This window comes from Andrographis paniculata, unplaced genomic scaffold (genome assembly GCF_009805555.1).
Source record: "Andrographis paniculata isolate CXL003 unplaced genomic scaffold, ASM980555v1 Contig78END, whole genome shotgun sequence".
In the NCBI taxonomy this organism is placed as follows: Eukaryota; Viridiplantae; Streptophyta; class Magnoliopsida; order Lamiales; family Acanthaceae; genus Andrographis; species Andrographis paniculata.
In genome coordinates, this window is record NW_026137615.1 from 2,387,127 (window position 1) to 2,410,967 (window position 23,841).

Here is a 23,841-nt window from a genome sequence, read left to right on the forward strand (position 1 = left end):
ATAAGTCTAAAATGGAAAGGGAGAGGACAAAACATGACAGGTGGCGAGAATATTCCGTCTGTCAACCGTCAAGATTTCCGCCGTTAACTGCGGTTGAATTATTGACAGCAGTCACTCACGGGACGCCCCCCGAAATGACATATATGCCCCTCACTGCGTCCACACTTCCTCCGTATAAATACACAGAAGAGAGAGAAAATGGCGGAGGAGAGAGAGAGAGAGAGAGAGGGCGGAGAACCGTCGGTGGAGGAGAATTGATTTCATATATTCGGGTAGAAAAACAAAAAACCAAAAATCGTAGACGAAGATTTGTAGGAAGCTGAAGAATCGCTTCGTCCACAAGCCTGCCTGCGCCTCTCTCTCTCCTAATACATACAGGTAATGCGAATGCGTTAGTGTTTTTGGAGGAATTAATTGCTCCGGAATCGGGAGGAAGAGGCGGCGGCGATGGCTGAATGGTGCGCCGACTCCGTCTGCCTCGACGTGGAGACGATTTATCTTGGTGGAAAGGTTTTGATTTAATTTTTGAAAAATTGAAGTTAGTTGTTAAAATTTGTCGTTTTTTAATTTCTCATCAGATCCTGTGGCCTGGTTGTTCTTCGTGTAGTTGATGGAAGGGGATGAGTTTGTTCGTTGGGGATTGACCTTCATTTTTGTTCTAGATTGATGATTTTAGATCTGCTTTTTAGTTAATGTGCTTTTGATCCGTTGTTTGCGGAAGGAAGTTACGATTTAAGTGTTTCTATTACTTTCCAGATTTCATTTGTCTTCGCTTTTTTGCCAAATTGATTTCAGATTATTAGGTAAAAACATGAAGAACAATCCTGAAGTTACTATGAATGAACAAATTCCTTTTAATGAAGTGAAAGTTAAGAAAAGGAGAGCTTAGATAACTAAGGATTGTTTGATCTGTTCCTTATAGATAAGATAAAAAAGAACAATTTGTGCATTTCCAAATGGCAATTTTAGTTTGGAGCCATTAATGTTCTTGGAAGTATATAGAAATGGACCTAAACTGTTGGGGATGATATGTTGTTTGTGATTGGAGATTTATGTTTGATTGATTCGAATGTTCGATTAAATGAAATTATCGCTCGACACCTGTCGTGTTGTCGTTGATTTACTTCCATGATAGCATAGGTTGGGTGTTATTCTATACACTATTCTTTTAGGCAGTGGTTAGATGTTGCAATCATTGTAATTTATAATATTATCTATCTTTATCACGAATTATTTATTAAATTCTTCGCTGCCATCCTTTTCGGATGCGAAGCTGTTTTTTCTTAAGCCTCAAATGTGTGTATTGTGGGAAAGTTTTTTTCTTTATTCAAACCTTTTTGCAATATTCTTTTCTACTCAATGTTTTGGATAAAAAGTGGATTGGGTACAACACATGCTTGATTCCTTTTCTAGGATGGAAGTTCATTGTTCTACACAGGTGTTCGACTTTACTTTAAGGGAAATCGAACCGAGCTATATTTATGATTATTTCATTAACATTTCTCTGTTTGGACATAGAATGTTCGGTATGTTATAACTTATAATGGCTGTTTCAATTTAGAAAATTTCAAATGTTCTGATTTTTAATTGCTTTTTTTTACTCAGGAACATATCATACAAACTCGATGTGGCTCGGTGTCGGTTATAGTGTATGGTGACCCGGACAAGCCTGGCCTGATCACTTATCCAGATCTGGCTTTAAATCGTAAGTTTTGAGTCGGTTGGGGTTCTTGTTTTCTTGTGTTCGATTTAAACTGAAGTTTTAATTCGGGTTGTATTTCTGCAGATATGTCGTGTTTTCAAGGACTGTTCTTTTGTCCGGAAGCTGCGTCGTTGCTGCTACACAATTTTTGTATTTATCATATCAGTCCTCCAGGGCACGAGGTTTGTAATTGGCTAACTTGTGGACGTTTTTGGTCGCTTCTTTATGGAAATTCCGAGCTTTATAACTCACATCAAATTTATACGGGACTCTGGTAAGAGTTCTTGCAGTTGGGAGCTGCTCCACTTTCTGATGATATTCCTGTCCCTTCGATTGAGGACTTGGCCGATCAAATTCTGGAGGTGCTCGACTATTTCAGGTAATGAACGTGATGGGTTTGCGGCTGATTGACCGACCTGTGTTATAACGATTGCTTGTATTGTAAAGTCGTCGTTAACAGCATTTTTAACTTCGTATACAGGCTTGGCGCAGTTATGTGTATGGGTGTAATGGCCGGCGCTTACATCCTCGCCTTATTTGCCGTATGTTTTCAATCTCGATATGTTTGGGCATTAATATGCGTTTTTTGTTTTAATTTATGTTTGTCGATGACACGGGTTTATGATACCAGATGAAGTTTAGAGAGCGGGTTCTTGGTTTGATCCTCGTTTCTCCTCTGTGCAAAGCGCCGTCTTGGACGGAATGGCTATGTAATAAGGTCTCGTATCGACATTTTATCTACTCCATGTTTACTTACTTTTCTCAGTTAAAATCGAATCGTTTACGACTACTGCAGGTCATGTCGAACTTGCTTTATTATTACGGCATGTGTGGAGTTTTGAAGGACTTCTTACTCTACCGGTACTTCAGCAAGGTACATTAGAATCTCATTGATGTCGAAAACATATTTATAGTTTCCGAGATATGCGGATAAGAACATTTTTTTTTTTTTCGTTTCAATTGCGATAGGAAGTTCGCGGCACTGTAGAAGTCCCGGAATCTGACATCGTTCAAGCATGCCGACGGGTTAGTTCTTCGACTCGCCTTGTTCCTACTCGCAAAGTAAATTAAAATGTTCGAATGTTTAGCATGCCGTCGTTTCTTACAGCTCCTCGACGAGAGGCAGAGCTTAAATGTTTGGCGATTCCTTCAAGCGATAAATGCGCGACCTGACATAACCGACGGGCTGAAGACGCTGAGGTGTCGCACGCTGATATTCGTCGGAGATGATTCTTCTTTCCATTCCGAAGGTCTCCACGTCGCTGCGAAACTCGATCGAAGATTCAGCGCCTTGGTTGAGGTACACTATTACTCTTAATCTCCCATAATTTGATCGGATGCTTTTGCCAAAAGTTTCTATACTTTCAACAGGGATGAAAAAAATAAGTGCGGTACAAAAAAATCGTACTTGGGTCTCCAAAAATAGGCCTGAAAATTTTTTGGCCATGCTTGGCCGACATGCTAATGAATAGTGTTGTGCTGGGCTCACAAAGATCGGGCTGTGCTTGGCCTGACTAGTATTTAAATTTTAATACATTTTATATAATATATATATATTAATTTTTTAAATAAAGATAAAAATTAAAACATGTCTTGATGATAAAGTTTTTGACTAACTCGCCCTTCGTTCCATTTTAAAATATATTTTTTATCATTTTTGTCCTTCTTATTTCTAAGTATCAATTTTTTTTAGTAAAAATAATTATATACTAATGCCAAAATAATCTTAACTTTTATTTAAATTACAAACATACATATGCATTTACTTTTTATATAAAGTCAAATGCTAAAAATATCGAATATTCTGATATACTTCCTCTAATAATAATAAAATATTACCACAAAACTTAAAATGGTCTCTTTCAAAAGAGTGATCGGAGGGAGTATATGTTTGGTTGTGGGTTCAATTCCCCACTTCTACTATTTAAATATATATTGTCTCGGGCCGGGCCGGCTCGAATTGCCACACCTAACTTTTAACAAAATGTCGTTTTTTCAGTCCCAAAGGATCGAAATAATGTATGAACTTTACGACGTGCGTATGTATATACAGGTGGAGGCGTGCGGATCGATGGTGACGGAGGAGCAGCCGCACGCTATGTTGATACCGATGGAATATTTCTTGATGGGGTACGGTATGTACAAGCCAAATCTGTTCAACGGAAGCCCGAGGAGCCCTCTGAGCCCGACATGCATTTCTCCGGAGCTTCTCTCACCGGAAAGCATGGGGCTGAAGCTGAAACCAATCAAGACGCGCATATCGTCGTCGTCGTCACCCCGAAGGTAGATCGAAATCAAAATCGAAACCGAAACCGAAACTTCAGTACAGGTTTTTGCTTTCTTCTTACTCATCAGTATAAGCATCAGCATCCATTTTTAGAGAAAACTAGAAGAAGATGAATTGTGTTTTTTATTTTACTTTTTTGGTAGAGAGAGAGAGAAGTCACTTAAAAGTATTGATTCTTTTGGTGAACATAAATATAAATAAATATATATATATATTATATGTATGTTAGGATGGAGACATATATATATATATATATACATTACATATGTGGATTTATTCATTCATTATGTGTATCTGTATTTTGTATCATCTATAAATCAATCATTCTGCCGATTTTATATGATTTCATGCAGCCTACTGATCATGTGCTGACTCACAATTGAGTTCAGCTTTTGCTGAATTGTATCTTAATCATTTATCTTATACTCTTTCTATTTCTGTCCAATGACTAAATATCTATTTATTTTTTGCTTATAATTTTAAAAATATTAGTATTATATTAAGATATAGTAGGAATAAAATAGAAATGACTACAATAATCTTATTAGTATGTGTGATATAAAAGTAATATTTGTGTAATATATTGTAAGTTGTAAGGGTATTTATAAGGTTAGGTAGATAGTATTAAAAAAAGAAATATATACTTTATTATGGGACATACTAAAATGGAAAAATAGATACTTTATTATAGGACTATATTAGATAGATAGTACAATTATTAAATTTAAAAATTATATTTTATTTTGAGAAATAAAAATATAAAATAATTTCTTTCTTATGGGACATAAGATGGAGGGAGAAGTTTTTTTTTTTAATCAAATATAATACTCCCTCCGTCCACTTACAATGTTTACATATTTCTGTATTGGGACGTTCAATTACAAAGTTTACATTTCATTAAATACCCTACTTTTTTCCACAAATACCCTTATTTTACATAACATCATTACTTATACACACAAAAAAAAGTAAGAGCAAAAATATCATTACACTACTTTTAACTACTCATTATAATTAAAATACTATTATTTTTTAAACACTGCACCAAAAATAAATATAAACTTTGTAAGTGGACGGAGGGAGTATTATACTATTAAAATATAATTTACAATTGGGAGAGTAAAATGCAATGACTCAGCTTACAATAAAACATGCCCTTACCTATTTAATAATTTGACCGGTAGTGGCCATATTAGGGGTTTGCTTGATTTGTTTTGTTCAAATCAAAATTTCTACTATTTAATATTCCATTCATTTCAAAATTATAATCTGAATTGTGTTTGACATGAGATTTAAAAAATATTAATATTATATTGATAGTAAATAAAAAATACGGATAAAAAACTTCTTGTCTCTGTGAGTGTATTAGTGTAAAAAGTAGAGGCAATTATGTAATAATAATGAAAAAGTAAGGCTAGTTTTATAGTGATATGATTATTTATGAAAATGAGACTATTGTTTTGGGACAGACAAAAATAATAAACAAGACTATTGTATTAGAACGAATGTAGTATATTATTTGTCTTAACTCAAAATAGTATTTTTATCATTTTTGTTTGTCTCACTTTAAAATATTTCTTTTCATATTAAAAAAAAATAAAATTAATCATACACTAATACCAAAATATTCTTAATTTTTACTTAAATTACAAATATATCATTACACATACAATTATTTTATACATAAAGTCGAAAGTAAAAAATATCAACATTTCTTGCACACTTCGTTAATTAATAAAATGCTACTCTCTCCGTCCCACATACCGTGTCTGCTACACTGTAGACACGGTATTTTAGGAGGGATGTAATTAGTAGATAATTAAGAATGTATTAGTGAAAATAATTTTCCGATAATATAAATAATTATAAATTAAGATTAAAATAACTAATTAGTTTAATTAAAATTAAAAAAAAATAAAATTAAAAAGTTTAAAATGAGTTATCTTAATTTATAATTATTTATATTATAGGATAATTATTTTCACTAATATATTTTTAATTATCTACTAATTATACCCCTCCTGAAATACCGTGTCTACAGTGTAGCAGACACGGTACGTGGGACGGAGGTAGTATAATATTTTATAAAAGAAAAATGCAAAGTAAATATACTATAATTTTTTTTTACTAAAAATATTCTTCAGTCCCTTAACAATCTATTCATTTTTCCATTTCGGTCAAACCCATATTCATTTTTCCATTTCAGTCAATCCCATAACAAAGTATCCATTTTCTTTTTTTGAAACTGTACTATCGACTTAACATTATAAATACCCTTCTAATTTACAATATATTATACAAATGTCATTACTTTTATATTATACAATACTAATAAGGGTAGTTTAGTCTTTTTGGCCTTTATTTATACTACATCGTAATATAATACTAATATTTTTAAAACTCCATACAAAAAATAAATAGATATATAGATATGGAACGGACAATACCAACTTGACTATATGTATTGATGTTTGTTAATTTATGGTATCTCTTTTTTTTTTTTTCTTTTTTTTTTTAAAAAAAAATTTCAAATAAAAAATAATAATCTTTATTTTTGCATAATTTTTAATAAATATATATTTTATAAAATATTATTTAAATTTAAATTCAAATCAATTTTAATTTTTAAACGGAATCTTAATTTAGGTTATTGAGGGTGATAGTGGTGATGTTAATGGAAACAATACAGAGGAAGTGAGCTGGTGATTGCTACTCCTCTCTATTAATTATTTATCTTTTTCCATTTTGTGGCAACCACATGCCAGTTCATTGTTCGATTACGATTTTTATTTTTTAATTATTTTTAAAAAATATTATATTAAATATATATATTTCCTCCGTTCCATAACTAAATATCCATTTGTTTTTTGCACATAATTTTAAAAATATTAGTATTATATTTGAATGTAGTAGGAATAAAGTAATTATGACTAAAATAACCTTATTAGTATGTGTGATATAAATGTAATGGCATTTGTGTAATATGTTGTAAGTTGTAAGGATATTTGTAATGTTAGGTAAATAATGCAGTTACTAAAAAAAGAAATAAATATCTTGTTATGCGATAGACTAAAATGAAAAAATGAATACTTTATTATGGGACGGAAGAAGTATATTATATAAAAAAATACTTATATTAGACGTCAATTGTTTACTATTTTTTGCGTCTGCATATAATGGTTACATTTATCTATTTTGCGTCATTTTACTTAACATTAAGAATATTTTTATATATATAATTATTTGTACAAATGTCATTATATAAGTATTAGAAGACATTAATAGGTATTTTTGTCATATTTCTTTGATTTGTACTATATTTTAATATAATAATTAATATTTAAATATCAACACGCAAAAAGTAAATATGATCGTTAAAGACGGACGAAATGAATAAATTTTTTAAGTTTTACAAAATTAAAATATTTTCAAAACTTATATCTAATCAAAGTCATTTTTTAAGATTTGAATGTTTGAAAAATATATAAAAAAGAATAACGATTTATTATAATATTTATAAGAATAAATAATTATTTGACATGTTTTTTAAAAATAATAAAATAGATAAATAGTAAAAGGTTTTCTTGTGTGTGATTTGAAATTGATTTAAAATGAAATATTGACTTATATTTTTATTTAAATAATATTTTAATGTGATATTTTTTATAAAAGAAAATAATACTATATTTTTTATAAAAGACCGTAGGAAATAAATAATTGAGTGTGTTTGTTTGGGGTTTATATTTTGAGTTTGTGATTTGAATGTTAAAAAATTTGAATTGAAATAGTTATATGGCGTAAGAATAGAAATACATGATGATATCATATTTTGAATGTACAATTAATTTTTAGTATAATATAAAATATAAAAAAATAAGTTCTTGATTCGATATTTTTTTAAGATAAAAAATCTTATTAAATAATAAAATTTGATAAAACTCCAAAGAAAAAAAAAAAAACATTCTATTTAACAAATATTGATCACTAATTAAAAATTTTCAAACAAAAAACCTTCCAAAAGTGTGAATAATAATAATAATAAAATAATTTTGGCTGAATAAATAGGTGGGCCCCATCCTATTTTTTTTTTAAAAAAAATTATTTGTACTTACAGCTTGTCAGTATAAAAATATATTATGTACTGCGAAATTATTTCATTTATATTATATTAATATAAATAATGTATTACCAATATTATAATAATATTGTGTGTTATTTATCAGCACATTATATGCTATATATTATGTAATTTTAAATTTAGCGCTGTAATAACAATAGAATACAAAATATGACATTTTTTTAACTAATTAATGTGATGTTTTATAAAAAATAATTCATACTAAATGTGATCTTTTGGAAAAACATATATAGTAAAAAAAAGATCATACAAACAATACAACTTTAATTTGTGTTAAATAATTATAAAAATTAAAATGATTTTAAAAAAATACTAATTGAATAATAGTACTATATTATCTAATTTATTTGTTCATTTTTGTTGCTTGATTTAGATACTCCACCCGTCTCGTATCAAAGTATGCATTTGCATTTTGCGTCATTGTATTTAATATTAAAAATATTTATTATATTTGCATAATTTTTGTACAAATGCCATTATATTAGTATTATAAGACACTAATGGAAATATTTTTGGCATTTTCTCTTGATTTGTAATATATTTTGATATAATAATTACTGTTCAAAGATCAACACGTAAAAAGTAAATGAATATCTTGTTATTGGACGGATGAAGCATATTAATAGAAGTCAACGATAACTAATTTTTCTTAAAATTTTTAAAAATAATAAAATATATATAATATAACAGTGTTTATCTTTCCATTTTTGTCATTCCTACTTATTTTGTCCCTTTTTTTTTGGAAAAATATTATACATTTTAATCTATTTTTTTTAAAAAAATTAATTTATTTTTTTTAATCTTAATTATACTAATTAGTTATCTTAATCTTCATTTAAAATTATTTTTATTAAATAATAATCATTTCACCAATACATTATTAATTATTTAATAATTATATTTTTCCTAAATTCCAGTATCTACGGTAAAAGGGACGCCATACCTGGGACGGAGGGAGTATTAATTTTTTTCGAAAAATACATTGAAAATTTTTGTATAAAAAAAGATACTATTAATATATGGAGAATGTTCAAATATCGATAGAAAAAATATTCGATAACAAAGATAGATTACTGGAAAAGAACTACCGCTCATGAAATTACGATTTTTGTGATCAAGTTTTAGATCATTTAAACAGTTTGTTTTGGTTGAGTATATATCATTGTAATCTCTAGATGCTTAGATGTATGAGAAAAATTGAAAGTTCGTTTAGTTATGGTTTGAAATTAATTTGAAATAAAATATTAGAATTAAATTTTTATTTTCAATAGTATTTTGATATTGTATTTTGTGAGATAAAATTATGTATTTTTATTAAAAACTGTATAGAATAAATAGTGTTGATTTTAATTTAAAATCACAAAAAATTATAAAGTGTTTTATTTTCTAAAGAAAAATTCAATGTGATTAAAAGTGCCTATATAATCCAAAATTCTCCATAGAAATATTTAAAAATTTTAGAGTTAACAAACGAACTTTTCAATTGTTTCATATACAAATACACAATTTGTATGTTGTATGAATAATCCTTAAGATTTTTTGCTCTTTTATAATTTCAAATTCAAATAATTTATAATAAAAATATAATATATATTTTTTTTATATAAAATATCACATCATAATACTATTTTTTTTAAAAAAAAAATCAAAATTCTATTTAAAATAAATTTCAAAATACAACCAAACAAACGTTCTTGTAATTTTATTTTACCCGTCGTGCTGAAATCCACCAGCAATGCTAAAAGTAAAACTAACATATTTATCCGAGGCCAAGGACATGTATATTTTTTAATATTATACTTATTCTGTCCGAACTCTTTATGTCATGTTGTTCGGACATAAAAATTAAAAAATAATACTCCTCCATTCTACTCCTACTAATTGTGTCAATCTTTTCATTTTCGTATGTCCTACTTAATATCATTTTAAAAAGTTTAATTTATATTCTCTTCGTCCACACATAAAGTACACATTTAGCGGTGTTTAAGAAATAATAGTATTTTAATTATAGCGAATAGTTAAAAGTAGTATAATGATATTTTTGCCTTTACTTTTTTGTGTAAAAGTAACGATGTGATATAAAATAAGAGTATTTGTGAAAAAAGTGAGGTATATTTACTTTGTAATTGGACGTTCTAAAATAGAAATATGTATACTTTCTAGCTGGATGGAGGAAATAATTTTTTTAATTTTAATTAGACTAATTAATTATCTTAATTTTAATAAAAAATTATTTTTATTATACGATAATTATTTTCACTAATACATTCTTAATTATATACTACTTGTATCCCTCGTAAATTTCAGTATTCACAGTAAAAAGGACACCGGTGAAGGGAACGATATTTTAAATATAAAGTAATGTGAAAATATTAAAATGCATTAAATTTTTTTAATAAAAGTAATCTGGTAAATAAAAAATTATTACAAATTAATTATTATTTATTAAAATAAAAATTATAAAATTATTTATTATAAAGCCCAAGAAAAAAAAATTGAAATAATTATACAGACCCATAGACTATATATATACACTGCACTGTCATATATATTTGAACCCAAAGCCCAACTTAATAAAGCCCAAATAGGCCCAGCCCGACAATATTCTGCCGCTTTAAAGCGGCAATGGCGACTTTCTCAGAAGACCCAAAGCCCGACCGCTCTCAAAAGCGTCGACACACGCAAGACTCGGCCGTTGTCGCCGGCAGGCAATCGCGGGTTTCCGGTGGACGACGAGCAGGTAGAACACTTCGTCCTGCATCTCTGCATCGTCTACCGATGCTTCACAGTTTTCAATTATTTTTGAATTTGGATGACACACGAGCTGGGATAAGTTATTGGCTTGACTTTGTGCACGTCTTGAATTTAGGGTTGGAATGTGTTTTTTTATTTTCTTAAAAGTTTAAATTTCCATGTCTGTGAGATTTTTTTATGTGATAATTTCCCCGAGAGTTTACGTCGCTGGATTGAATTTGAGTGTTGACTTAAATTGACTTTGTGAAGAATATGGCGAAGTGAATGCTGAATTTTATGGTTACAATCCAGTTTATGGTAAGTTTAAGCATGTTTGAAGTCTTTGGGTATCTGTTTGTTTAGGTTAGATTTTGTTGCTAAAATTGGTTTGTTTTAGGGTTTGGGATTAGGAAAAATTTGAATTGAAATAGGGTTTGAATGGAATCTTTGGAATGGAAATTTGTTTTTGATAAAATATTATTAAATGAAAATTAGTTGTTTGATTTATGTCTTCAAGGTGGGAAAAAAGTGAGAAATAGTGGATTTGCATTTATTTTGATGTTTTAAATTTGATTTTTTTTTTTCATGGAAAATAGATGTTGGATTCGATTATTGAAAGCGAAATATACTATTGATGTGATGTTTAAGGGTGGAAAAAATATTTGTTGTAGATTGCATAATGTAAAATTGGGATGAAAACAGGAGTGAACAAACAAAGACTTTGTGTTTGAGGGGTTGGATTTTTTAACTTTGTGTGTTTGTTTGAAGGTTTGATTTTTTTAATAGTAAAATTTTGAATTTGAATTGTTGTTTCATATAAATAGATATCTGATGCGATATGATTTTTAATATAATATTAAAAATGAAAAATAAATGTTTGATGTGATGTTTTCTGAAGAAAAAATTATTGAATATTGAAATATTTTAAAAAATCCACAAAAGAACACAGACAATAAATAGCTCCTATTTATGTTATTTATTATGCTATTCTTTTGTACGAGCAATCGTGTAAGTATGGTAGAGATCCATTGAGAATCTTTCCGTCAATCGCTTTTGTTCTTTGTTATTCGGAGATAGATTTCTTTATAAAATGAAGATCATCAGCCTTTGGTGATAATAATTTATAAAAATAAAATTTCTAGGTATTGAACTGTTAAGTTTTTGAGTTTTGTAAGGTGCATTTATTTGAATATGCAAATCAAATATATTGAACCTGCTCACGACAGTGTTTGTGAAATCTGTTACGGGAGAAAAGAAAATGTTTTGGCCTTATGTTGATATCGCTGCTATTGGTGGTTAGTTTCTGGGGCAATAAATAAATAAAAATAATGACGATAGTTGGCAACGTTGATTTAGTATACTTTTTGGGTCAAATTTCCATATGAACTTAGAAATGACTATCCTAAATTAGAAGATCCTTTTTGTTTGGTAATATTGCTTTAACTATTTCAGTTTATATTTTCCGATTTTGAGAGCGTCTGTACTTTGTTTCTCCAATGTATATTATCAGTAAATGACACCTTACACTTATGCATTGCTCTTAATTTATGTGTTATTAGCCTTTACTATTGAGAGACTAAGGGTTTGTTCTCTATATACTCAGTTTCATTTTTTTAAAAATTGTGCAGCTCTTATAGTTCCGAATACAAATATATTATTTCTTTTGAAAAAATATCACATCAAAATGCTCTTTAAACCATCAAAGAAAACACACCTTAAGGTTGTGTGCTTTTGCATTTTTGTTTTGTTTTATGTTTGGACTTTTTTGAGGCAAAAATTGTTGTTGGATGTGTAATTTTATTTATATATTCATGGAAAACGGGTGTTGAATATGTTGGGTTTTTTTTTTTTTTTTTTTTAGGAAAATTAAAAGATTGAATAACTAAAAATTTGTGTTTGAAATACACTTTTGGCACGTCGAATTGTGCTCTTTGGAAGTGGTCTTCTCGTTTCATACTTATTTGCCGAGACAATCATAATCTTTCATGATATGTGATTTAAGGTTTAGATGTGGTTTGTTGCATTGCTATTTGCTATATTTAGCCAAGAGATCTCAGAAGGGAACGTAGATAGGGTGAAAATAAAGATGCGAATGGTGCTACGTAAGAGTAGGTAGGGTGGGTAGTGGTGTAGGTAGGCATTTTTGGGTGTTGAATCTTTTTTGAGTTGCTTTAAACAGCCAATAACACATCTTCAATGAATGGTGATGTGGTGCTAAATATTAAAATAGAATTTGTCGGCTTACAGCCCCAATTTCATTGTTTTTCCTCATCGCGTTAGCAGGCATCATGAACGCACAATACTGTTAGATTTTAACATAGAAGAGACGTGTGCGCATAAGGGGAAGAACTTGTTAGAGAAAAATGGAGTCAGCGGAGCTGACGGGTGTCCAGAATGATAGGGTTCGGGTAAAAAGGAAAACATTAGAGGCAGTGCTGCGGCAATGCCAGTTTGCCCTTGAACAGTTTGTATCTGGCTGTGACGATGACGTGGATGAAAGAGACAATGGCGCCGAACTTGATGCTCCCCAAGATTCTGATAACTGCTCCCCTGAGCCTGCCAGTAGTGATACCGACACAACTGAGGTATATATATTTTTTTCTCACTATCATATATGTTTAGGGTTTCTTTCTCAAAAGTATTTTATAATTATTATGTTACGAGGAAATAGATCCAAAAATGGCTAACTAGTAATGAATATCTATAGTTATAATCTCTGAATATAATGATCATTTTTTCCGGTTATAACTGTAAGTTCTTTTCATTGAATACATTACTATAACATTCTAATATATTTCGTCCTAAATGTAAAACCCCACATTCTTTGTTTCCTTGCAGTTTTATGATCTCTTGAAATCCAGAGTTGAATGTGCTGATTTTGTCAAGAAACTAGAAATTGCCCAGGCATCTCTTCCTGATACCGTAGCTGGTATGACTTTAATATTAATGGTGACTTTAATCGTAGTTATACGACTTTTCTTAGCAAAAGAAAATCATAAATAGAGATGTAGTTGCACCTAATAACTCGAATCATCTTTTATATATATTGATATATTCTATACAACGTGTTCTCCATGTATATATATATATATTTTTTTATCCCCAATGGATGTATAGGTTATTCTCCCTTCTCTTTAGATACACCATTGTTACGGTGACTATTGTTTTTAACATATACAAGGATGCAGAGGAAGGCGGTTCTTGGGACGTGGTCAGTGAAAATGACCTGTGGGAAGGTGAAAATTCCGACTTAGACCCTGAAGATTATGTTTTGGTTGGGCAAGAAGACATAATGGATGGTATAGCTTCGTTCATGGCCGCTTATTTGCTGTCTCTCAAACAAACTAAGGTAGGGATGATTTTTCCTTGTGCTTGCTTTTGAAATCGCCAGCTAAAGCCTGTTTTCATTAGTATTTTAGTTCAAGTTATCGAACCCATAAAGTATTGTTATAGAAGAGACATGTATTAGGATTATTTATAGAGTATTATTTTTACGGTTTGTTAATCTAATTGGAAAATGAAAATCTAGCACAAGATGTGTAATATGGTAATTCCTTCTAGAAATAATGATTTACAGCATTCAAGTTTTACCGATACTCATTCAACACCATAAAATGCGAATTTTCATGTGCAATAATTGTCAAATGATCCGTCGCTAACAACTAGGTTTATTTTAATTCCCAGTAGTTAGTTGTCCACCTTTCTGATATGAAATATAATTAGGATGGGCGTCATGTAGTTTCACAAGCGCAAAGATATGTGTGCCGACGGTTGTATTTGTTTCCACCATGATGCTTATATTTTCTTCTCTTAGTGTACAATAAAGTCATGAAACTTTTTTGAATTTTTTTATTTATATTTTCTGATTGACAGATACTTTTTCATTTGTTTCGCAGGACGTGACGCCGAACCAGCTCCAAGCAGGTGGGTCCTGAGTTTCCGGCTTTTGAAGCCATCTCTTAGCAAACCTTCGCACGTTCGATTGCATTTGTTTTCTTCTTTAATGATCTCAAAAAGGATTTGTTAATTTCCAGTTTATGACATTGACGGTTAAACCGAACATGGAGAGACTAAATTTTCTTGAATTCTGTTTCAGCTCTGAGCAAGACATTCTCTGCAAAGAACAAGAAGAGCAAACTTCGGAAGGTGTGGGACGGAAGCAAAGTGATTTACAGCGTAGCATCGTGGGGAGCTACGGCTGTCGGGTGAGCTATCTTCAATAAATTCATTCACTATGGAAACTTCATGTTGGTTATCTGAGTTTTACCAAAATTGCGACTTGCTTATGAGTTTTTAATATTAACTCCATCCACAAAGTTGAACACGAGTTTTTATGAATATAGGGTTGCTTGTTTAGTATTTTAGCTTGAGATTTTTTTATTATTATTTTTTTTTGGTGAGATATAAGGAATCGTGTTTGTAATATGAAAAATAATACTCACTCCGTCCGCTTCTAAGGTTACACTTATCTTTTTCGTTATGGTATTTAACATTAAAAATATCATTATATTTGTATAACTTTTTGTATAAATGTCATTCTATTAGTATTATAAAACACTAATAGAAGTATTTTTACAATTTTTTCTTAATTTATGCTACGTTTTGATATAATAATTAATATTCAAAGATCGACACATAAAAATAAATAAGACCCTTAGAGCCGGACGGAGATAGTATTTTATATTGAATTTTTGAGAGAGTAGAATATAAATATTATATACATTGGGAATCGCATTAGGAAAAAAATTGGTTGGATGAACAAATCCGTAGTTGATTGTTTCGTAAAATATTAGTATTTTTGGAAGTATACGAGTAAATTAATGAGGTGGAGAAAAATTTGGAGAAATTGAATGTGTAAATGATTGCAGCATATTTGTAAATAAATGTAATATTGAAGGTATAAATTTAAAAAATGTGTAAGAATTTTATTTGCTTTATAAATGAAAAATGCCTAGATTTGGTGGGTGGAGCCGCGGAGGGAGTAGCAAATATGCAAATTCTAATGTCATCGAACAAAATAATTGTCGCTTTGTTCTTAATCCTTTGTACTTATCAAATTGTTTTTGAGCATTGAATTTTATTCTTTGATAATGTCGCCTAGCCTATGGTTCTTAAGCACTTTTACCAGTCTTCCTTTTTACTCGTTGCGGCTGTTTAATGGTGTATGTGTGTCTTTTGATGCTTGACAGAATATATCAGAATCCGGTGCTGTTTAAAGCTGCGTCGACGGCGTTCTGGAGTTCTTGCCAGGTTATCTCGAAGCTTTTCTGAGGCTTCATCGTCAGGGCGTTGAGCAAGACAAGGTACATTATGTGTGTGTGTGTGTATTTATTTGGGCAAATTTGTGGTTAAGGATTGTGTGTGCAATATTATTACCACATTTGTTTGCACTGGTGGCTGCTCTATTAATTTGTTCTTTGCAAGTCTTATTTCTTATCTGATCCTGTTCTTGTAAATATTTTTCATCTAAATTTATGTATATATATATATGGCTGCTGTTACTCTGTTAAATAAATTTATTAGTTGCGCTGTCGTGATAGTTGTTGGTTGACTTTCCGTTTATAGATAAATAAATAAATAATATGTATTTTTAAATGTTAGATTCTTTTATTGTCAATATGGTATTGAGGTAAATTTGTGATATGTGCATAGTTGAAAAAAATAGATACGATTTGAAATTTTGATTGGAGTTCGGCATGAAAAATTGGGTTTCCAAAAATAGGTCCAAGTTTTTTTTGTGTCTGACCCGGCATGCCAAAAAATCGGGCTGTGTTCAAGCCCATGAAGGCAGAACTGTGCTTAATTTGGCCCAATTAATTAAAATTAATAGTTAGAAATTTAGTACTTTTCTTAAAATGACTGCGGATATGGTGATTATTCCACACTATTTGATTACACATGAAATATAATCCGCACAATAGATAACACAAGTTATATGTTAGCTTAGTATAAATGCAACTTATTAATCAATAACATACAGCTATAGTAAATACAACACATACTATAATGAATTTAATATGTAAGATGTAAAAATATATGCTCCCTCCCTCCCAAAAAGAATATCCATTTGTTTTTAAAAATATTAGTATTATATTAGGATATAGTAGGAAAAAAGTGAAAATGACTAAAATAACTTGTTAGTATGTGTGATATAAAGGTAAATGACATTTGTGTAATATACTGTAAGTTGTAAGGGTATTTGTAATGTTAGGTAGATAGTACAGCTACTAAAAAAAGAAAATAGATACTTTGTTATGGGACGGAAGGAGTATTATACTCAAAATACAAATTAAAAGTATATTATAAGAATTAATTATGTTCATTCAAATCATATGCTTTCAATAAAATGTTGATTAACTTAAATCAAAATGCTAAATTGTCATCGGGCCTGGTTTGCAGGGTATTAGGTTTGGCCGGGATTTACCCAGTAGGCATTTGCATTTTCGGATAGCGACTTTGGATTCCCATGTGATAAAAAAAAGAAAAAAAAAAGAAAAAAAGAAGATGCTAAATTGCCAATCAAGCCATCTCAAAATTCAGTAACACAACCTAACAGAATACCAACTTCCAATTTCCACGTAATAATTTATTTCTTTTGACTTTGTTCTTTTATTTTTCTCAAATTAGGTCCGTTAAATTTATGTTTAAATTTAAATAATTTTATTATTCATATTTTAATAAATAATAATTAATTTGTTTCTCTTTTTTTATATATATATTTACTAATTATATTTATATTATTTATAATAAAATTCTCATTATACTCTTATTTTATTTTTTTACCTTTTACTTTAACATTAACTTATTACTCTCTCATTTGTAAAAATAAAATAAAGACGCTTGTTTTTTAACATATATTTTGATGCGATATGTACTTTGTTACTTTATATTCTTTTCGGGCAGATCTTAAAAAAAAAAGTAAAAAAAAAAAAAAAAATTAGTAAAAAATATAAAAATGTATTACAGTATTTTTTTTATTAAATAAAAAAGTGAGAATAATTTTTTATATCAATTTCATAAGAAAAGTAAACATATATGACAAATAAATTATCTTTTATAGTAAAAAATAATACTCCATCCGTCTCATAATTAAATATCTATTTACTTTTTGCACGTAATTTTAAAAATATTAGTATTATATTGGGATGTAGTAGGAATAAAGTAGAAATGACTAAAATAACCTTATTAGTATTGTGTGATATAAATGTAATGATATTTGTGTAATATATTGTAAGTTGTAAGGATATTTGTAATGTTAAGTAGACAGTACAGTTACTTAAAAAAAGAAATAGATACTGACGGACTAAAATGGGAAAATAGATACTTTGTTATGGGAATGAGGGAATATAATTTTTATTAATAATATTTTTAATAACAAAAAAAAGAAAAAAGGTCTATTTTCACTTATAACATACGGAATACTATTTATTTTAATTTCAATATTTCGTACATAAACTTAAATAAATTTAGTATACGCAAAGTATATATATAAATATATAAATTAAAAGGATATTATTATTGTTATTATTTATTTTATTTTATTTTATTTTTATTAAAAAAATGATATTATTATTATTAGTATGGTGACGAGTCAGTGGTTCAAACAGCTGAGAGAAGAAGCAGCAGCAGCTCCGAACCACAGTTCCCACCGCCATCAATGGCGGTTAGCAACAACCTCACCGCAATCCTCAACTTCCTCGCTCTCATCTGCTCCTTCCCCATCATCGCCGCCGGCGTATGGATCGCCTCCAACCCTACCAACGCCTGCATCCACTGGATCCGCTGGCCGCTCGTCTTCCTCGGCCTCGCCGTCCTCCTCGTCTCCCTCACCGGCTTCATCGGCGCCTACTATAAAAAGGAAGGCCTCCTCTCCGTCTACCTCGTCTCTATGTTCATCCTCATCCTCCTCCTCCTCGCGCTCCTCGTCCTCGCCTTCGTCGTCACCCGCCCTCACAGCGGCGCCGCCTCTCCGCCGCCGCCGGGAATTGCCTTCCGCGAGTACCGCCTCGACGGATTCTCGCCGTGGCTCAGGAACCACGTCACCGGTAACGAATACTGGCCGGGAATTCGAGCCTGCTTGGCCGATCAGGACCGCGTCTGCGCCAAGCTTGATCGGAAATTCGCCTCCGCCGCCGAGTTCTTCGCCGCGGAGCTTTCGCCGATTGAGGTTAGCAAATTGATTTGGGGATTAGGGTTTTGTTGGGGGCTGTTTGGTTGTTTGCCTATTTGGGGGAATTTTGCGGGTTTGTTTTCGTATGGCGCCAAACAGGGTCTTAAATTACCAAACTTATATACGAATTACCGGAATTTTGAAATTGGACGGAGTTTAATTAATGAATTTTTGGCAATTACTAAAAATTAACTGTACTTCAACTATGTGTGTATATATTTTATAGAACTCTAATATACAAATTTAACATCCCTCTAATACAATTATATATATATATATATATCATATATACGGAACGAACGGACGGTTAGAGTGCTGAATTTAAAAAATTAGCACCGTGCTAATATATATAAACAATACACAATTTTATTATAGACAATACATTGTGTATAATAATGATGGGTGAAATTGTTTCATTGTTGTATAACAGTACGTAGTGTGCTGAAATCAATTAATTTGTATAACATGCGTTGTTAGTTTATGTGCTATATTTGTATCATATGAATGCAGACTGTATGTTGCCCGTAGTAAATATATTGTATATATATATACTCCCTCCGTCCTACATAATTTGTCCCTATTTTCTATTTCGTCCGTCCCACCTAACTTGTCATTTCTATTTTTTGAAATATAATTATGCACTTTAATCGCATTTTAAATTTTATAATTTTTTTAATTTTAATTAAACTATTTACTTATTTTAATCTTAATTTATAATTATTTTTACTAAATAATAATTATTTTTACTAATACACTTTTTAATTACTTACTAATTATATTTTACCTAAATTCACGTGTCTACGGTAATACACATATTACATGGGATGGAGGGAGCATTATTTAACACACTATTGTCTTTGTTATAATTTGGTTTATAATATAATAGTACAACTAATAATCACTAAAATTTATTTATTTGTGATTTAAAATTAATATAAAATGGAGTATTGATTTAATAAAAAATAATATTTTTATTAAAATTGTAAAAGAATGAATAGTATCCTTTAGTTTAAAATGACAAAAAAAGAAAAATGTTTATTACAAAAAATAGTATTGTCTGTATAGTGTGTCTGTTTGGGGTTTTGGATTTTGAATTGATATTTAAATAATAAAAATTTTGAATTTGAATAGTTGTATGATGTTATATAAATAAGTGTTGATATTATGTTTTGAATGTAAAATTGATTTTTAGTATAATATAAAAAATAAAAAATAGGTGTTTGATTTGATGTTTTTGGGAAAAAAAATTGGATGAATAGTGTAAATTCAATCCAATCCCCCAAACAAACACATAGACGTGTAAATTTTCTCCACATAAATTTGCTTTTGCATTTTTTACCATTCTATATATATTTTCATTATTTCAAATAAAAAATAACGATAAAATAAATCAAACTATCTAAATTATTTTATTACATTTGATTACTTTCCCTATGATAAATTATAGGTTTATTTAGTTTCGGTGTTTGAGTTTTTTATTTGATTTTTTATTTAAATAATATTTTGATGTGATGTTTTGTGAAACGAAATACGTCACAATTCAATATTTTATTTTTATCATTTTCGTATATTTCACTAAGAGCATTTATTTTTTATTACAGTAAAAATATTTCATATATGAATACCAAAATACTTTATTTTTTACAAAAATATTTATATCTTATGTACTTATAAGGTTAAAATGATCAAAATCATCTTAAATATTTATACTAATTAATAAAATATTATTATTTTTAAATTTATTAAAAAATTAATTAAATTAAAAGGGTACATTTTATTGGGAGGGATGAAGGAGTACTATTTTTGTTATAAAATGTGTGTGAGAGGTGTACTTAGTTTTGTGTTTCGGTTGAAAAAAATATATTATGTGATATATATAAAATTTTGTAGATAATATATAAATAATGAGTATGTATAGTATATTAATTTTTTTCTGAAAAAATATGTAAGTTTCTTTTTACTAAAAAAACAAACTAATACTCCCCTATGTTTCATATCTATCTATCAATTTACTTTTTACACGGAGTTTTAGAAATATTAGTATTATATTGGGATGTAGTAAAAATAAAGATAAAAAGACTAAATTATCTTTATTAGTATTGTATGATATAAAGATAGATAATACAGTTACTAAAAAAAATGAATATTTTGTTATGAGACAAACGAAAATAGAAAAAATGGATAGATTGTTAAATACGGAAGAGAATATATTTTTCTTTATTATCATAATTTATTGGTTCTCGAATTTGATCCAAATGATACATACATAGTCGGGTTGCTGCAAACCTCCTTTGGTATGCGGGTTCCAATACTCGAGCCCGACAACATGGCTCAACCCGTCCAACATAGGAGCGACTAGGGATTGCGCGGTGTGGAACAACGACCCGAGCCAGTTGTGCTACGGGTGCGACTCTTGCAAGGCCGGGTTGCTCGGGAACTTGAGGGAGGAATGGAGGAAAGCCAACGTTATTTTGATCATAGTTGTGGTAGTTCTAATTTGGGTTTACGTTATCGCGTGTAGCGCGTACCGAAATGCGCAGACCGAATCGCTCTTTCGTCGGTATAAACGAGGTTGGACGTGAAGTAAAGTGATGTTACTATATCATGTGTTTGAAAAACATTCGAGCGAATGTAAGAAGTTGTATTTGTTGTAAGTAAATGTTGTGTTATTTATAGAAAAATTGTCGATTGATGTGTTTGGTTGTTATCTCTGGGAGGTCTCCGTAAAGGATAATCGAATCGATGTGATTGGTGAATTTGTGATTTTGAAGTCATGAATTCAAAATTTGTTGACGCTGTCTCAATTTTTTTTTTCAAATCTAACGTGTCTTACATGACTAATAGTTGTCAGAAGAAAAAAGAAAAATCTAATTCTAGAAAATTGTTTTTGTAACTAAATATAATACTACCTTCGTCTGGCTTTAAGGGTTTTATTTAGTTTTTGCGTGTTGATCTTTGAATATTAATTATTATATAAAAAAACTTGCAAAAACTACTTTTATTAGTGTTTTATAATACTAATAGAAGGACATTCGTACAAAAAAAAAATTATATAAATATAAAAATATTTTTAATGTTAAGTACAATGACGCATAAAGTAAATAAGATCATTAGAGACAAGGAGTACTATCTTATAATTTAATTTCAATAGTTATATATTTATTGATATAGCTTCATAAGTATGCTGTTAGAAAATAAATTTGAATTAAATTATTTAATTAAGAAATTAACACAAAATTTTCAATAGTAGTTATTTAAGTAAATGTTAAATATGCGGGTTTTCTTTTTTTTTTTTTTCTTTTTTTTTTTTTTAGTTTCAAACGCATTTTAATATTATTAACTTCAGTAAATATATATTTATATAAAATCAAAATCAGACATCTAAATTCAAATGAAAATCAAAAACACCAACAATATTTATATTTAAATTTTTAATTCAGTTTTGTAAATTAATACAGAAAAAAATAAATAACAATTGATTTTATTATTAAATATTATATTAATTCATTCTTTTATATCCATATAAAGATACCTTTTTTATTTTTTTTACATTATTATTATTATTTTATCTATTTTTTTTTCTTTTATTTTATTTATTGGGATTGTTATCATTATTAAAATGTTGGTTGTAGTATAGCGGCAAAAGTAGGGAAGATTCAGTTGTGGATATAAAGGGAGAATCTCACTTTATTGCATCTCTTTTGTTCCTTTGGGATGTGGGAATCTTTCGGGATTTGTTTCGTTGTGTTTTGGCAATTTTTTTTTTAAAAAAATATATATAATTTAAAAATATAATACTATCTCCATAAATTTTTTAATATTAGTATTATATTGATTTATAATGAAAAGACAAAAATGTCCTTATTAGATCGTATGATATAAATGTAATGACATTTGTGTAATATAATAAAAAATAGTATCATTCTTATGGGACGGAGGGAGTACTTCTTTTGTTTCACATATCATTTTTTTTTTAAAAAAAAGATTATTATCTTAATTTTAATTTACAATTGTATTTATTATACATTAATTATTTTTTATTAATATATTCTTAATTATTTATTAGTTATATTCTTAAATTTGTGTTCTATAGTAATATAGAAACACGATAGTTATTTGTTCTTTTTAATAATTTTTGTTAACTGAACAAAATCAAATATATTTATATTATTATATTTTTTAAATTTATATTACTCTTTCCATCTCAACTAATTTGTCCACTTTTGTTGGACAAAGAGTTTTAGGTATAATGTAATTAATAAGTAATTAAAAAGTGTATTAATAAAAATAATTATGATATAATAATTATTACAAATTAAGATTAAGATAATTAAATAGTTTAATTAAAATTATAAATTATGAATTTTAAAATGTGATTAAAATGTATAATTATATTAAAAAAAAAAAAGAAGACAATTTATATGAGACAGACGAATATAGAAAGAGTGGATAAGTAGGACAAAGAGAGTAATAGTTATGTTATTCAAATTCGCTTTGGTGCCAGTTTAGTTTAATTTGAAATATTAGTTATTTTTTAATGTATAAATATTTTGATTCGATTTGATTTAAATTATTCACAAATACTACAAATAGTTTTTATTAATCAAAACTTTTTGTTCGAATTCAGTTTATGATTTCGAATATTTATTTTATTCAAATCAATACCAAATGCATTTATCTTTGCAAATAACTTAATCGTGTCTACCATGTTCAAATCTTATATGAAAAAATAATAATAAAAAAAAAAGTCCTTAAAAATATAGCTTATATTACAAACAAATTGTATAGGTATCATAAATTGTAATGGCTTT

General features: G+C 28.9%; 3 protein-coding genes across 5 annotated transcripts; all 3 read left to right on the forward strand.

The window, feature by feature from the left end:
* The first annotated feature begins 199 nt into the window (after positions 1 to 199).
* LOC127239925 (protein NDL1-like) lies at positions 200 to 4,332 on the forward strand. Its single transcript, XM_051258309.1, has 10 exons — positions 200 to 510; positions 1,606 to 1,705; positions 1,787 to 1,884; positions 1,993 to 2,081; positions 2,184 to 2,244; positions 2,334 to 2,420; positions 2,499 to 2,576; positions 2,672 to 2,728; positions 2,811 to 3,002; positions 3,756 to 4,332. Exons 1-10 carry the CDS (start codon positions 448 to 450, stop codon positions 3,987 to 3,989), a joined length of 1,059 nt encoding a protein of 352 aa, XP_051114266.1. The 5' UTR covers positions 200 to 447; the 3' UTR covers positions 3,990 to 4,332.
* A 6,434-nt stretch (positions 4,333 to 10,766) lies between these two features.
* LOC127239768 (uncharacterized) lies at positions 10,767 to 17,383 on the forward strand. 3 transcript variants are annotated; one of them, XM_051258075.1, is made up of 8 exons: positions 10,780 to 10,867; positions 13,141 to 13,445; positions 13,699 to 13,789; positions 14,049 to 14,209; positions 14,757 to 14,784; positions 14,957 to 15,065; positions 16,050 to 16,163; positions 17,260 to 17,383. In XM_051258075.1, exons 2-7 carry the CDS (start codon positions 13,224 to 13,226, stop codon positions 16,129 to 16,131), a joined length of 693 nt encoding a protein of 230 aa, XP_051114032.1. In that variant the 5' UTR covers positions 10,780 to 10,867; positions 13,141 to 13,223; the 3' UTR covers positions 16,132 to 16,163; positions 17,260 to 17,383. The 3 variants fall into 3 exon arrangements, with proteins under 3 accessions (XP_051114031.1, XP_051114032.1, XP_051114030.1); XM_051258074.1 differs by lacking the exon at positions 17,260 to 17,383 and having other exon boundaries at positions 10,767 to 10,867; positions 13,144 to 13,445; positions 16,050 to 16,361; XM_051258073.1 differs by lacking the exon at positions 17,260 to 17,383 and having other exon boundaries at positions 16,050 to 16,361.
* A 1,134-nt stretch (positions 17,384 to 18,517) lies between these two features.
* LOC127239767 (tetraspanin-2-like) lies at positions 18,518 to 21,817 on the forward strand. The gene is made up of 2 exons (XM_051258072.1): positions 18,518 to 19,027; positions 21,301 to 21,817. Exons 1-2 carry the CDS (start codon positions 18,518 to 18,520, stop codon positions 21,610 to 21,612), a joined length of 822 nt encoding a protein of 273 aa, XP_051114029.1. The 3' UTR covers positions 21,613 to 21,817.
* Positions 21,818 to 23,841: the final 2,024 nt, after the last annotated feature.

Bases quoted from the DNA above. Each gene is read 5' to 3' on its own strand.
- LOC127239767 (XM_051258072.1), top strand. From the start codon at position 18,518: ATGGCGGTTAGCAACAACCTCACCGCAATCCTCAACTTCCTCGCTCTC. The intron at 19,028-21,300 runs GTTAGCAAATTG...ATACATACATAG, and splicing joins CGGAGCTTTCGCCGATTGAG to TCGGGTTGCTGCAAACCTCC.
- LOC127239768 (XM_051258074.1), top strand. From the start codon at position 13,224: ATGGAGTCAGCGGAGCTGACGGGTGTCCAGAATGATAGGGTTCGGGTA. The intron at 13,446-13,698 runs GTATATATATTT...GTTTCCTTGCAG, and splicing joins GTGATACCGACACAACTGAG to TTTTATGATCTCTTGAAATC. The intron at 14,210-14,756 runs GTAGGGATGATT...TTTGTTTCGCAG, and splicing joins TGTCTCTCAAACAAACTAAG to GACGTGACGCCGAACCAGCT.
- LOC127239925 (XM_051258309.1), top strand. From the start codon at position 448: ATGGCTGAATGGTGCGCCGACTCCGTCTGCCTCGACGTGGAGACGATT. The intron at 511-1,605 runs GTTTTGATTTAA...TTTTTTACTCAG, and splicing joins CGATTTATCTTGGTGGAAAG to GAACATATCATACAAACTCG. The intron at 2,421-2,498 runs GTCTCGTATCGA...CGACTACTGCAG, and splicing joins CGGAATGGCTATGTAATAAG to GTCATGTCGAACTTGCTTTA.